Source organism: Ixodes scapularis, unplaced genomic scaffold, assembly GCF_016920785.2.
Source record: "Ixodes scapularis isolate PalLabHiFi unplaced genomic scaffold, ASM1692078v2 PGA_scaffold10__122_contigs__length_95168666, whole genome shotgun sequence".
NCBI classification, from domain to species: domain Eukaryota; kingdom Metazoa; phylum Arthropoda; class Arachnida; order Ixodida; family Ixodidae; genus Ixodes; species Ixodes scapularis.
In genome coordinates, this window is record NW_024609836.1 from 54,773,345 (window position 1) to 54,787,345 (window position 14,001).

Genomic DNA, 14,001 nt, shown 5'->3' on the forward strand with positions numbered 1-14,001 from the left:
AGATGATAACTGTGAAGCTTTATACTGTTTAATAAGGCGTGAAATTTGTTTTATGATATTCAGGTGGTATTGTAAATCCTGCGATACATTCTAGGTCTCGCGGGTTTTGCTGATTTAACAGGGCCGCACCCCGCGAAAATAGAACCGGTTTCTTCTCGTAGCTAATGTATAATATCCGTCGTCAGGTGCCTATATACCACCGCAGTGTAGTACAAGCAGTTGGGCAAGAAAAGAAAAATTAAAAATTGAGTGGTTACTTAAACATTTGCATTAAAAACACCTTTTGTTGAAAGTTTACGAGTTCTTTTTTTGCGTTTACACACTCTGATGATCCGGTGGACCGTCGTCTTCTCATAGAAGATAAAATAATAATTGGCATTGTTTGGTCAGATGATTGTGCGCTCTAAACTTTGGATAGGGCATTTACTTTTGAGGAACACGTATACGAGGTGTCTTGGTATAGAAATTCTCAACTTAACCAAACGCTTCTAACCGTTGTAATTTCCCAGGTGTGGAGAGTTTCCAAATGTACCTTTTATATAACTTTTTTTCTTTTTATGATAAGGCCGAAGTCAGACAGCCGAAAATATCGGCTTTCTAAATCCTCCACTTCAAGCGGGCGCTGAGGAATTCGTTAATTTGGAAATATTACGAGGGATGTTCGAAAAGGGATGAGGCTTTTTGTGAGCTAGTTGTTCCAGGCGACAGCTACTTTAGGACTGCTCTACGTAGCCGTCTTAAGCGCGATGCAATTCTCCAAGTTGTACTCCAGTGCTGCCAACTCGCGGAGAAAACAACAACAACAACAAATGGTTTGTCACCACTCTCACCCCCCTCACGCAGAGTCCTCCTCACGGTCGCGTCCCTGTAAAATTGCTTTCCTCTCAAATGTCGTTCGTGCCCAGACAACTGAACAGAAGTGGACAGTGCCGAATCCAGCGAGTAAGACATTTGTGGTAGAAGTTCAACATCTTATTCACTGGTGTGTTGCAACGAAGCGCGGGCAGTGTGACCTGGTACCAGAATCTTGAAAAAAAAAAAAATCAAGCCACGCTCAAGCTTACTTTCCGTGCGTTGCACGCCGTGTACGTTCTTAACTCATTGCGCAATGCTCAGTAGACACGCGCAAACACGAAGAGGAGCGTGTTTAGAAACATAAGCAGTCATTGGAGGGTGACTGGAAATAGCTTCAAGGTAACTCTCGGTCCCTGTAGGAGGCTCAACCATCTACAGAAATATCTACCACGTGGGAAACCCGTTCATAATGTATGGCCAGTCTATAGCTTCAACGCTCGCCGATGGTCGCCTCAGATCAGACATCCTCGAAGCTCCGGATGCTCTAGGGATATTTCAATCTAGGTAAGGCATGTACTTTATACTTTTTTAGCCTTCAAATAACCAGACATGATTGTATCTTGATAATTAAACTAAACTTGGGCTCGGCATCGCTTTAACGTCGTAACCCGATTAATCGTTATCTTTTAATCGGTTAATATGAGTTATTTATTGCGTTTATTGTTACAAACATACGACTTAAAAGGAATATTTACAGTTTTTACCTATTGATTTTTATTACAACGGGATCAATGCTTTAATGTGTATTTTCAATCGAATATACACTTTTATATGCGCCTATCTCCGGTCTAAAAACGCTTAAATAATTTACTACAGCCGTGGAGGAAAAAGTGTCGGTAATATTATCTGGTAATAGAGCTCCTTCGCTGGCGTTTGCGTTTTGCAAAGCGCGGCTGTTACAAAAAAGAGTAAAAATAGAAAGCTTTGCCTTTTTCTTTTTAAGGCCCTTTCACACACTTGCAATCGAGTACGCCGGAGAGAGGCAAGACCTGTTGAAACCTTTTAAACTTTTTTAGGACGAGAGAACACACAGCATGGCAGGCTGGCGCCATCTATGCTGTGACCCTGGAACTGCATTTCACAAGAGCGAAGGTTTTTGCGGAATTTTCGAAGTCAAATGTGCGCAGTAGCTATGAGAAAAGCTCGTTTATAACTTCGACAACAGTCTCTTGAGCCAATAAAGAAAGGATAATGAGCGAGAAAAGTAGAGATATGCCGGACCGCCAAGTTTATACTGCTGCCCAATAGATGGCGCCGGTGTGTACTCTCGTCGTAAGAGATATCAAGAGGTTCCAAGGAACTCGGTTCTAAGAGGTCGCAATCGTGTGAACGGGCTTTTACTTGGCTCGTTGGAATACATCCGATTTTTTCCCCTCCTCCGACGTTGAACCAACTAACCGGCAGTGCTAACCGAGCATTGTCATTATTAGTGCGGTGTTCATTAGTCAACTACTTGAAAATAAACAAAGAGAAAACTAAAGCTGCAGTATTTCGTCCTAAAGGAAAACTTGTGATGCACACATCACCCTTAGTTTTGAGTGATACCATCATTGAGTACGCAGAAACTATTGGATCTCTTGGTGTAAGTTTCACTGCAACAGTGACATGGGACGCCCACATAAACGATATCTGTATGGCTGTTTCTAAGGTTGTTGGAATTACCTCACTTAATAAGAATGCTCTTCATAAAAAAAAAGCTTACTTTCTAGTACGCTTTCTTTTATCGTTTCCTTGTCTGGGGTAATAGAACAGCATCCAATATTCAGAAGCATCTCATCTGCAAAACAAAATGTTTCGTGCTATTACAAAAGCTCCATATAATTCCTCAACCTGGTAAACATACTTGCAGTTTAAAATTATGCCTGTGTACAGTCCAACCTCGATGTAACAAAGCCGATAAATTTCGGAATTTACTTCGTTACTTTGAAGTTTCGCTACATAGAAATTCGGGGCTAACGTTAAAGAAAGTTGCCACAAATGTTTCTCGGGTGCGCAAGACCCACCAATGACGCCTTTATTTCGGTTGAAAGTAGTAAGTCACCTTTATCTGGGCCAGTCTTGGCATTATTATTGGCGTCACGTGACGTTCGCATATCCAAACGGCCTGCATCGCGTCTTCGTCTTGCTGTGTGCTCGCGAATCGCCTCAAGACATCGATCACGTCCACCACTTCACGGTTACTGTTCACACCGCAGGTGTCTTGCTCATCAGGCTCGATGTCGTCCCCGTCTTCAGAGTTTCCACGAACATCGCTAGCCATCACCTCGTTGGTCATTTCCTCCGTTGAAACGACAGCAGCGTCGGCTTATAGAAAGTTGTCGAGGTCAACGATGTCGGGGGCGGCTCCATCGCCTTCAAAGCTGCATCACCCAGGACAACGAGAAACGCACATTTTTAGTTAGGCCTCGAAACGAACAACGCAGCGCGAACGAAGCCGACGGACGAAACGGCGGCGGCTCTAGTGTCCTGTAGTGGCCGTTCTGTACACCACACTTGCCAGATTCGGCCCGTTTCACCTTTTGCGCTTTATCGGGGGCCCGTTTCAGCGCATGTGCTTCCCAAAATCTCCTTTGAGACCCAAAAGTTTGTGACGAATTGTCCCTGAAACTTCGTTACATGGAAATTTCGGCGAAGAGGACTTCGTTACATAGAGGTCAAAAATACATGGCGTGCATACACTTGCGGTTAGATGTACTTCGTTACATCGAGGGTTTCGTTACATAGAAGTTTGTTACATTGAGATTTCACTGTATATATTTATTTGAATATAGATCTGAGTGCTCTTACAAAAAACATATATTAGCAAGATATGTTAATTTCCTTTCACGAATTGTTTTTACTGTGCCCCAGAATACGCCTTATGCAACCAGGGAAAAAGAAACCTTTGTTTTACCTAGATGTAGAACTATGGCTTTACACTGTTACGGTATATCTTGTCTAAGTTTTTGAACAGTCAATTTTTTCATTGTTTGATTTTTTCCCCATGTTTGCCTAAATATGTAACAAATATCCCATCCCTCTAATACCTAAATCAGTACTATCAGGAAGTTGCATGCCACGCATGCAACTTCCCGATGCCACGCATGCCATGTATGCATGCGTGACATGCATGCCACGCATGCCATGCCATGTTTGTGTGGTATGGCACACCATGTGTGGCATACGTGGCATGCCACACATGCCACGTAAACCATGTATGCATGCGTGGCATGCATGCCACGCATGCCACGCATGCAAGATGCAACCATCGGGAAGTTGCATGCCACCCATGCATGCCACGAATAATAATAATAATAATAATAATAAAATTTATTCAGTAGTGCAAGTATAGCCAGTTGAGTATCGGATCCGATCAAAGCCATCAGGGACTTGTGGGACCAGACGCTTCACTGGAAAATACAAAAAAGGAAGTTCGCACGGAATAACATCACGTGCAGGAAAAAAAAAGCAAATAACATACAGATGATTCACTTGACAGGATGTAGTCGGAATGCTTGTGTCAGTGACTTGGGTGAAGCTGTGAAGATGAAACTATAGCAAACGTTGTCTTGATCACTGTGTCAATTACAATCATTAAAGTCATAAAAGTAAAAAAAAAAAACACTCAGGCATGAGTATTTTTAAACACTGTAAGAGTACATTCGAAGACACAGTCCTTGAATTCATGAGTCTTTCTCTCAAATATTTCATATGTTAGTAAGAGAAAAAAAAAACACTTATTACTAGAAAGAAAATCATTCAGTCAACGGGTCGAAGACAAAAAAACATCACGCAATAAATGTAGTCGTCATTTGACATGTCCAGCGATTATTACAAAAAGCACGTACAGCACCATACTACAAAAGAAAAGGAAAATAACATGGGAAAAAGTCACTATCTAGCCACATCGGCAAACATGTTTCTCAGAGAGGTCTTCAGCATTTTGTTTGAGGTAATGGCAAGCAGAGCAGCTGGAACGTCGTTAAAAACTTTTGGCACATAAAAGGAACGCATGCTTTCGCCATAGTGAGTCCTCAGTCGAGGAGATTGAAAACGCAGAACAGATCTAAGCTCGCGAGATGGACTGGCCGAGACCTTAAACTCACTATCCCAGAAGTGTCGCCAAATTACTGTTTGAAGAAAGAGTGAATGAAAACACGGTAGCTTAAGTGAAGCAAACAAGCTCGTACTAGATGACATGTGTGTGTTGTATGCTACACTCTTCAGAATTCCCTTTAACGCACGATCAATTCTTGAGTGCCAAAAGAGGGGACAGTTAAAAAATATGCTTATGCCATACCTTAGTGTACTATAGGCTAACGCGTGCATAATGCTCTTTCTAATTGACAAAGGTAGAAACGATTTGATATTGTAAAGCAGACATGAAACAGTTCTTAATCGTTGGCATATATATGACATGTGAGAGTTCCATGAGAGATCACTGTCGAAGTGAAGACCTAAATACTTTACGGAGCTAACATATTCAACCGGTGTACAGTTAGAGCATGAGCAATTGGTGTTGTGGAGAAATAGCTGAGAAGTCAAGCTTACATTTTTTAAAGGGCTATGAAAGCACACCAGCTTCGTTTTTGAAGCGTTTACACGAAGCTTGTTGGCAAAAAACCAGTCCATTATTTTAGCGACATCGATCTGAAGCATTTCAATTGCGCGCTCGTACACTAGATGTCGAGAAAGTATAAGGGTGTCATCGGCATATTGAAATACTTTAGAAGTTGTGATTGACGTTGAAATATCATTTACGTAGATGTTAAAAAATAATGGAGACAAAATAGAGCCTTCTGGAACTCCGGAAGTTAGGAAAGCGAGGGAGCTGTGTACGTTACCAACTGAAACAACTTGGGTACGATTTATTAGAAAACTTTTTAACAATGTATGAAATGGGCCACGAAAGCCCACTCTGTAAAGCTTGTCTAAGAGGATGTTATGCTTTACGGAATCGAACGCCTTGGCAACGTCGATAAAGAGTGCGCACACAAACATGTTATTGTCAAAGGAAGAGTGTAGAATGTCCGAAAATTCTTCAAGAAGATTAATGGTACCACGACCAGTGACGAAACCGTATTGATGTGGCGAAATTATACTGTATTTCTCAAGAAACCCAGACATAGCAATAAATATATGTTTCTCCAATATTTGTGAGATGCAGGACAATATAGAGATAGGCCTGTATGATGAAACATGGTTTGGTACTCCACCCTTAAAGAGTGGAATAACCATGGCCTGCTTTAAGTCGTTTGGAACTTCTCCAGTTTCGAGAAAGTTATTTATCATTACAAGGAGAACATTCTTCAAAGAGTCATAATTTCGGCATAAGTCACGCACTGTTATTCCATCGACACCGGCCGACCTAAAGCGTTTGAAGGCAAATAGGTATGACCGCAGTTCTGGCTCTGAGAGAGGTGGAAGAAAAGCGGAATCAGAGATAGATGAAGTGCCGTCTGCAGGATCCTTATCACTGTCTACCGAGAGTGCGACTGAATTCGCGAAGAACACATTAAAGGCATTAACAGTAGAGGTCAAGTCCGACCCGAAATGTTTTTGCAATGTCTCAGTCGAGTCCTTTTTTTCATGTCCACGAAGCTCATTGACAACTGACCAAGTTTTTCTGGAGTCAGCACGTGCGTTTGCAATCCTTTTAGCATAATATTTTCTTTTTGCTGATCGAATAAGGGCATTCACCCTATTTCTTTGTATTTTACATTCTATTTTGAGATTGGCATTGTTGGGAGAGCGCCGAAACTTCTTCCACAATTGTTCTTTCTGCGTTATACTGTTAATAATATCTGAAGTAAGCCAAGGCAGTGAGGGTTTACGTTTTTTAACATATATAACGGTCATCGATAACTCCCGAAAATTTCTAATGATGTCCACAAACACTGTGTACAAGTTTGTGCTGTTAACCGAGGATAGAAATTCATTCCAATCATATTCTTCAATTAGTTGATCAAAAGTGTTTAAGTCAACCCGCTCTAAACGGCACGGGCTCTCGAAATTATAACCTTTTTTGGAGGGAAAAACACATTTACATGCGACAAAAAAATGATCTGCAAGCTTTTGTAAAATGACAGCGGAGTGAATGGAAGCATCTGGAGCTCGGACGTTTATATGATCTAGGCAAGATGATACAATATTTTCATTTAATACTTCTTCACGGGTCGCACTCTGAACGGTAGGTATGATTCCATGCTCTGTAAGTAGTGATAAATAATCACAAACACATTTTTTTGAAGTTTTGAGGGTGTCAATGTTGATATCTCCCACCAAATATAAATGTGCTTCAGTAGACAATTCTTCCAAATTTTCCCTCAGCTCCTCTAAAAAGCCAGAGCAGTTAGACGAAGGAGGTCTGTAAAGTGCAAGCAAGCAAACCGTATAGTTATAATTAGAAACCTTTAGCATCAAGCTCTCTGAGTGTTGAAATTTGACATCAGTTTGAGTTGTTGACCTTGAGTTCCTTATAAATACGCCGATTCCTCCTCCTCGAGTAATTGGCCGTGTATAAAAGAAATTTTGAAATCCTAAAATCGTAAACTGTGACAGATGGTCGGCACTGACATTAATTTCTGTTAGCACAATTGCATCAATTTGGTCCCTCATTTGATCAATAACTGTCTTAAATTCATCCCAGTATTTTCGAATACTGCGAATGTTTATGTGTAAGACCATGAAAGAGTCGGTTGAAGAAGAGGAGAACGAACTATTAAACGTGATAAAATCGGCGTACTGTAAAAAACTAGCCATGTTGGTTATGTCATTAGGTCCAGGTCACTTCTCTGTTGAATCCGTACCGGAGAAACGCCCTAATCTTTTCTGGCAAAAATTCGAGCATTTTTGACCCACACAAATTTGTAACCGCGTTCTTTTGCAAGAGCACGTGCTTGCCAGAAAAGTTCTCTGTTGGTCTGAGTTAAGCTGTCGTTGAAATACAGTCTTTCGGGTGGATTGTCACGAGACAATTGCCTGAGCTTACTACGAGCTTGCATCCATTTGTCTTTAGTGGCTACAGATGTAAACTTGACCAAAATAGGTGGTTTTATAGCTCGTTTGCCTGGTAGCCTGAAGACCGAGACGACATCAGCTGGTTGATGTCCCGGAATTCCTAGCTTGTCTGCCAGCCCCGCTAAGATGGAAGGGAGCGCCTCGTCGGGTTTGACGGTCATTCCATGAATTTCCATAATATGTTGGCGACCGCGTTGGTCAGCGTCGTTCAGCTCGGTTTGGAGGCTTTGGATAATATGTGCCTGTTCGCAAACCGTGTCCTTCAGAGAAGCCACTTCCGTACGCAGCTCGTTCATGTCGGTCGCATGAGCAGACACCGTGGCGCGGAGGCTATCGTATTTCGTTCCAAGGAAAGAAATGGATGTTTGAACCTCCTCCACCGTCACTCTCATGAGATCTATGGTAGGCTTGAGGAGCAAAAGCTCATTCACCTTTGCAGGAAGCTCGAGAAGTAAATTTACACTAGCCTTTAGAGAAAGGAATGAATCTAGCTTTTCGTTGATGGTTAGGATTTGCGCCGCGAGTGTCGTGGAATCGCAGGACGAAATCGAGTCAGAGCTAGCATCTACCCCATCTAGGTCAGCACGATTGTTCTTAGAACGGCAAACTTTACATCTCCATTTTTCTTTTTTGTCGGGGCTCATGGCAGTAAACGTGGACTCGGCAATGCCTTGTTTTTAACAAGGCCAAGAATAAACTGAATCTAACTAAACCAATGCAATTTAGTATGTAAAATACTGCAGGGTGAAGCACCTAAATATCCTAGATAGTTTAACGTTGAGAAAGAAACAAAAAGTACTTACGCGCCGCGCCAAAGCCGCTGCGGCGAAAAGCAGCACACAAAGCAGCAGGAGAGCTTTCATTCTCAAGTCACACGCAGAACTAATGCGGCTCTCGGTCAGTGAGACTTTCCTTGGGATATCTTTTGCAATTTTGCGTCTTGCGAGGATCCAATCAGGACATAGAGCCAGTTACTAAAGAGCCAAACAAAGCCGTAATGAAGAAGTAAATTCAGCTCACGTGCGAGTTCACGCAACCGGCTCCAATAAACGTTTCGCGTCGTATGACAACCCTTAAATGAACCGCATAAAGTAACAAGCCCTACCACTGTAAAACCGTAAGCCTTTACGAATATAGGGGTTGTTCATTTATCTGGCCAGTCTTTTCCGCTTAGTATCTCTGACTAACGGATGCGAGAAACAAAGCGATGGAAATCCCAGGAGGAAGTTGTTCGGTCGCGCCAAGGTCACGTGCTATGCTTCGCAGAAGCTCCTCGGGTGGTTTCTTCAATGCCAGTAATAGCCGGATTGCCAGTTAGTATTTTTTGCTTGGTCTTAGAGGATACTGTTCTATTGTCGATAATGTGTTTTATGATAGGCATAAAAATATAAAATGCTTGCTTACCTTCCTACATTGCTCTTTGAAACAATTAGAGCAGCATAATGATCAATATTTCAATGATCGCTTTGGATGCATCTGAGGAGCAATCGAGTTAGCTTAGTTTGTCTGATTTTTACGTCCTGTAGCCACAAGTCCTATTTTATTAGTGTAAACCCAAACATGAAATCTGCCGCTATTTTGTGTAAAAATATTAATTTTCTTCATATAATAATCCTGAGTAAAGCATCTTGAGAAATTCTGCACGACCCGTTCGCTTAATTTTATGTTGGTCAATCGGGGATTTTATTAGAAAACGTTGTGGTTGTAATCTACTAGGGGGTTACATTATTTTGACTTCTAGAGTTCCTGCCGTAAGATAACTTCATATTTATTTGCGTTATTTTTACAACACACTGTTGCAGACACCGATCAGCCCTGTCCGTCAATCGCCCGCGCTGGTGTCTGGAATTCTATCTTGTGACCAATTTCACAACTCGTGCGGTGTGAAAATGCAGTTTTTTTTTTCTTGCGGTGGAAATCCTCAAAGGCTACAAGTGCTCTCTTCCCCACTCTCAACCTTGGACAAGTGGCTGTGGACACGTGGGGAGATGAGGTCACGTTACGGTGTGCGGTATGAGGACGTTTGGTCGCTGAGAGCCGCTGAAGAAACAACTTACGTCGATAAAGGCCGCCTTGTCACCCAGCAGCTGCTGCAGAGGACACAAGACCTGGGATAAACGGCGGTCGCCCAGTTTGTCAGCGCCGACGAGCAGCCGAAGGCGTGGCTGCTCTGTGGCAGCAAGGCGACTGTCCAGAGCCTCCTTGAGGGTTTCATAGGGGTTGTTGTAGAGAGAGTAAAGGAAAATGTCCCGAACTTCGGCGACGGTTAATGACGAAAGGGCGTTGATGATGATGTCGAACTGCCGGATATAGGCGGTGATTTGGTCTAAGTGGAACCCTTTTTCACTTGCACTAGCCAAAAAAAAAACTGGATGCTTGGCCCAGAACTTTGGTAGTGTCAGGAACGCTGAAGGTCCAAACACAAGGGGGACTCCTTCTCCACACGCCAAAACCTTAGGAGTAGTCGTTCTAGCCACCAGGTATGTAGAGTACCTCCCGCAAGACAACATATTTATTTTCATTATTTGCAAAACATAATATTGCACTCAACATCAAGCGTTGTCCGTTGATCGCGCGTGCTAGTGTCCGGCGTTTTATTTCGGACGCAGTGCCATGAATTGCGCTGTTTGAGAACCCACTTTATTTTTTTGTTCGCAGTGAATATCCTCGGAGGCTCTAAATATAAATAACCAAAAAAAGGCTAACGAAAAAAAACTCGGAATTGACGGTATTACTTTTTGTTATTTCTTCCTCTAATCAGGTTTGTAACATCATGCATTTGCTCTCCAGAGGACTACTGCGATTTCAATATTTCTTTAATTGCAATTGTTATTTCCTGGCCATTCGGATAACAAAATTGTACATAAATTTATTGCTTAAAAATAATAAAATAGTGTTTACTTTAGATCAACTTCCTTAAATGCTTCTCCTTTTTTTTGTGTGTGAGGGGTTTCAAATTTTAATGGAAACGAAGAGCGCATACCTAAGGCAGTCACTTCCAAATATAAACGCTAGTGCTACGAAATGATGCTTACGTAAATATAGTGTTCAGCTTGGTAATTAGATTAGCAAAAGTGAAGGCTCTGATTTTTGGTTATCTACAACTTTAATGCCATTCACGCCACTTAAAAACAAATCTTCAAATAAAATACAATGATCTTGCCATTCGTTCGCTGTTAGGTCAAATACTTGATCTGGTGACGGCATAACTATTTCTTGAATTTGGCTAGAAATCGCAACGAGGTTCTAAAGTCTTCTCTGTAATTTAGAATGGACGCCAAATAAAGTAATTAAATTGTTGATCTATTATATTCTTAAGCTTACAGTTATTGTGCAGTGTAGCTAGGAAACAGTTGCTAACCGTTATGCAAATGCCGCGATCAACATAGAATAGTTGTTTCAGTTCTCATACGTATAGCACATTCTGCTGCCTTTAATTATCGGTCAAAATTAATAATGTTTTATATAGTAGATATTCGAAGAAAATACATTTGCATTCAACGCGGGTAGGAGAAACTTGAAAAGAACGTCCAGGATAACTAAAGTCTCATGCTTTTTATTCGTAAAACTTTTTACACAGGAAACGTTCCTCTGTGAAATTTTGATAGTAAAAATTCACCTCCTTCAGGCACCACTCTGGTAAGTTCTAGCTCGATGCAATATAAAACCGATTTATATGATTCACTGAAAAGAAAAATTACTATTTTAATTGAGGTACGATTTTCTTCTTCAGCATTCCATTTATTTGAATTCTGGCCACAGCAGCTTTCTATCATCTGATCAATGTTAGTGGGCGTCGACACGAGCACTTTACAAACTATTGAAAATTCTCATTTTTATGAGAAATTTTTGTGTCCAATAAACACATATAAATCGTACAAGATATATAAGAACATATAAGAGCCATATACGAACCATATAAGAACTATATAAGAGTAAGATAAGATATATAAGAACATACAAGCACCAAATAAGAAACTTTTGGGAAGTTTCTATAAGTTTCTTATATGGTTCGTATATATCTTATAAAATTCTTATATTGTTCTTATACGGTTCTTATATGTTCTTATATCTTGGATGATTCATATGTGTTTATTGAACGCAAGAAATTTCTCATACAAATAACTTTTTTCACTGGGGTTTTGCCAGTCACTTTAGAAGTGTGTCATTACAAAATATTTATGGCCAACTACAAGCATAAATTCACTCTATACATTGAAAGCATCCACGTTGCTGAAGTAGGCGAGCAGGTAATGAACTAAATTCTCAAGGTACCTATAAATATTTATTTTATTAGTACAAAATACATTTTTGTGTGATGGCTGCCAAAATGTTTTGTTATACTAGTGTCCCCCGTTTCATAAAAATTCTTGAAGTAGTGGCTATAAAACAGAGGGTAAGAAACATCACTGCCCTGACAAACACGACATTCAGCAATTTAAAGAAGGCTATAGAGTGTCCGGCAGATACGAACTCATTGATAAGAAAGCGCGAACAAAAAGAAGACAAAATATTATCAATGACCTTAGACAGCCTCTTGTTCGTAGTTGGTGCCTTTCTTTTTCTAGCCTTATGCCCACTTTTTGAAGATGTGTAGAACCTATGACCTTGGGAACAATCTATAACCAGTAAGCATATAAAAGAGTTCAATAATTAACAATCTGAAATAGTAACTTCATGTACATGTGCAATTACGTTTTCATTACCTCTCACTCTATAATGTGGGTATGGCTGCACATCTGCTGCGGTACCAACTTGATTAACTCAAAATCATGGTTGTATATATTAGCGTCTCCATCATCATAAACATAACTTACTTCTGGAATTCCGAAATACTTTTATCTACCCGAATTATTACAGTATATTTGTTTTTGTTCATGAGAGTTTGTACACCTTAAGGGAGCTTTCCAGTGATTTTGAACTGGTTTTAAATTCTCGCTGAAACAGACCTTGTCGAACGTAGGAGGAAGGAGGAGAAACGTTTTTTTTCCGAAAATTCGAATAACTTCGGGAGTCATACGCAAATTTAATTTACAAGAAAGAAGTAAAATATGATTCGCTTGCATGACATATTGGGCAAATTGAAGGACGTTGGAGCGAAGCGGCTGGTGAAGTGGCTGCGTGCTAGGTTCATGGCTGCCGTGCCGAGAACGTGCCACGACCGTTGTGGGACGTGCACGCATCCTCACCTAGTCGCTGAAGTCTCTTCCGTCGTCGACAGCTTCAATGTCCGAACTCTACTGGCATTACCAATGGACCTGAGGCCGGATTCTCAAAGCAAACTTACGACGAAAAAAATGCGTACGACAAATTTGAGAGAAAATCCGTATTCTCGAAACGAAATTGTCGTAACATTTGCGCAGGTTACGAAACAAATCCTAGGATATCTCCGAAGCTTTCTTACGCACTTTCTACGATCAAATTAACATGGCCGACAACGTCACTCAGTTGCTCGGTCGCGACGACCCAACGGACATTTATTTTTCTACCTGCTCTTCTCGGGCGTCCCGACTTCAAGCAGCAAGAAGAAAATGAAGTACTTAAAACCGACCACGACGAACATGAACGCTTGATCCACAGACAACCGGAAAAGGCAACAAAGGCAACGATCCCACCGACCAAGCGAGCTCGGCAGAATATATAGGCCTAGCAGGCACTCCGACCCGTTCCGGCGCAGCATTGCTCAGACGGTCCTTGGCCAAGACCGTCTGCCCACGACCGGCTGGCTTGCTGAATGGAATATGCCCGCGCGACCCTTGTGGACCCTCCCCGTATGATATAGTTTGATAGCTGAACTAAATTTCAGAGGTCAACCGATTCCCCTTATCATCTCGATCACCTTGTTTTCCGAGGCAGCGGTGACGAACGCTGTCGTCGAAAAGGAACTCCTCGATTCTATCTCCTTGTTTTGTGTTATATAGAGCTCAAATAAACGCCGTATGGATTACCTTCGCAACACGGTATGTACACTTTGTTATTAGTATGCCATTTTTAACTGTCGAGCTGTATCAGTTTGTGGGAGCCACGTGATGCCGGTCGAACCTTTCTTTGCCGAGTGTCACGTCACTATCGAGTTGCAATCGTAGAAGATCGGTCTTGAAGCGCTTACCGAAACGCAGTCTGAATCCAGCACTTCGATCAAACGCA

General features: G+C 41.5%; 1 protein-coding gene across 1 annotated transcript; it reads right to left on the minus strand.

The window, feature by feature from the left end:
- Nucleotides 1-884: 884 nt before the first annotated feature.
- On the minus strand, nt 885-8,498 carry LOC115323492. Its single transcript, XM_040221101.1, has 2 exons — nt 7,696-8,498; nt 885-1,026 (listed from the first exon to the last, which is right to left on the minus strand). Exons 1-2 carry the CDS (start codon nt 8,496-8,498, stop codon nt 885-887), a joined length of 945 nt encoding a protein of 314 aa, XP_040077035.1.
- Nucleotides 8,499-14,001: the final 5,503 nt, after the last annotated feature.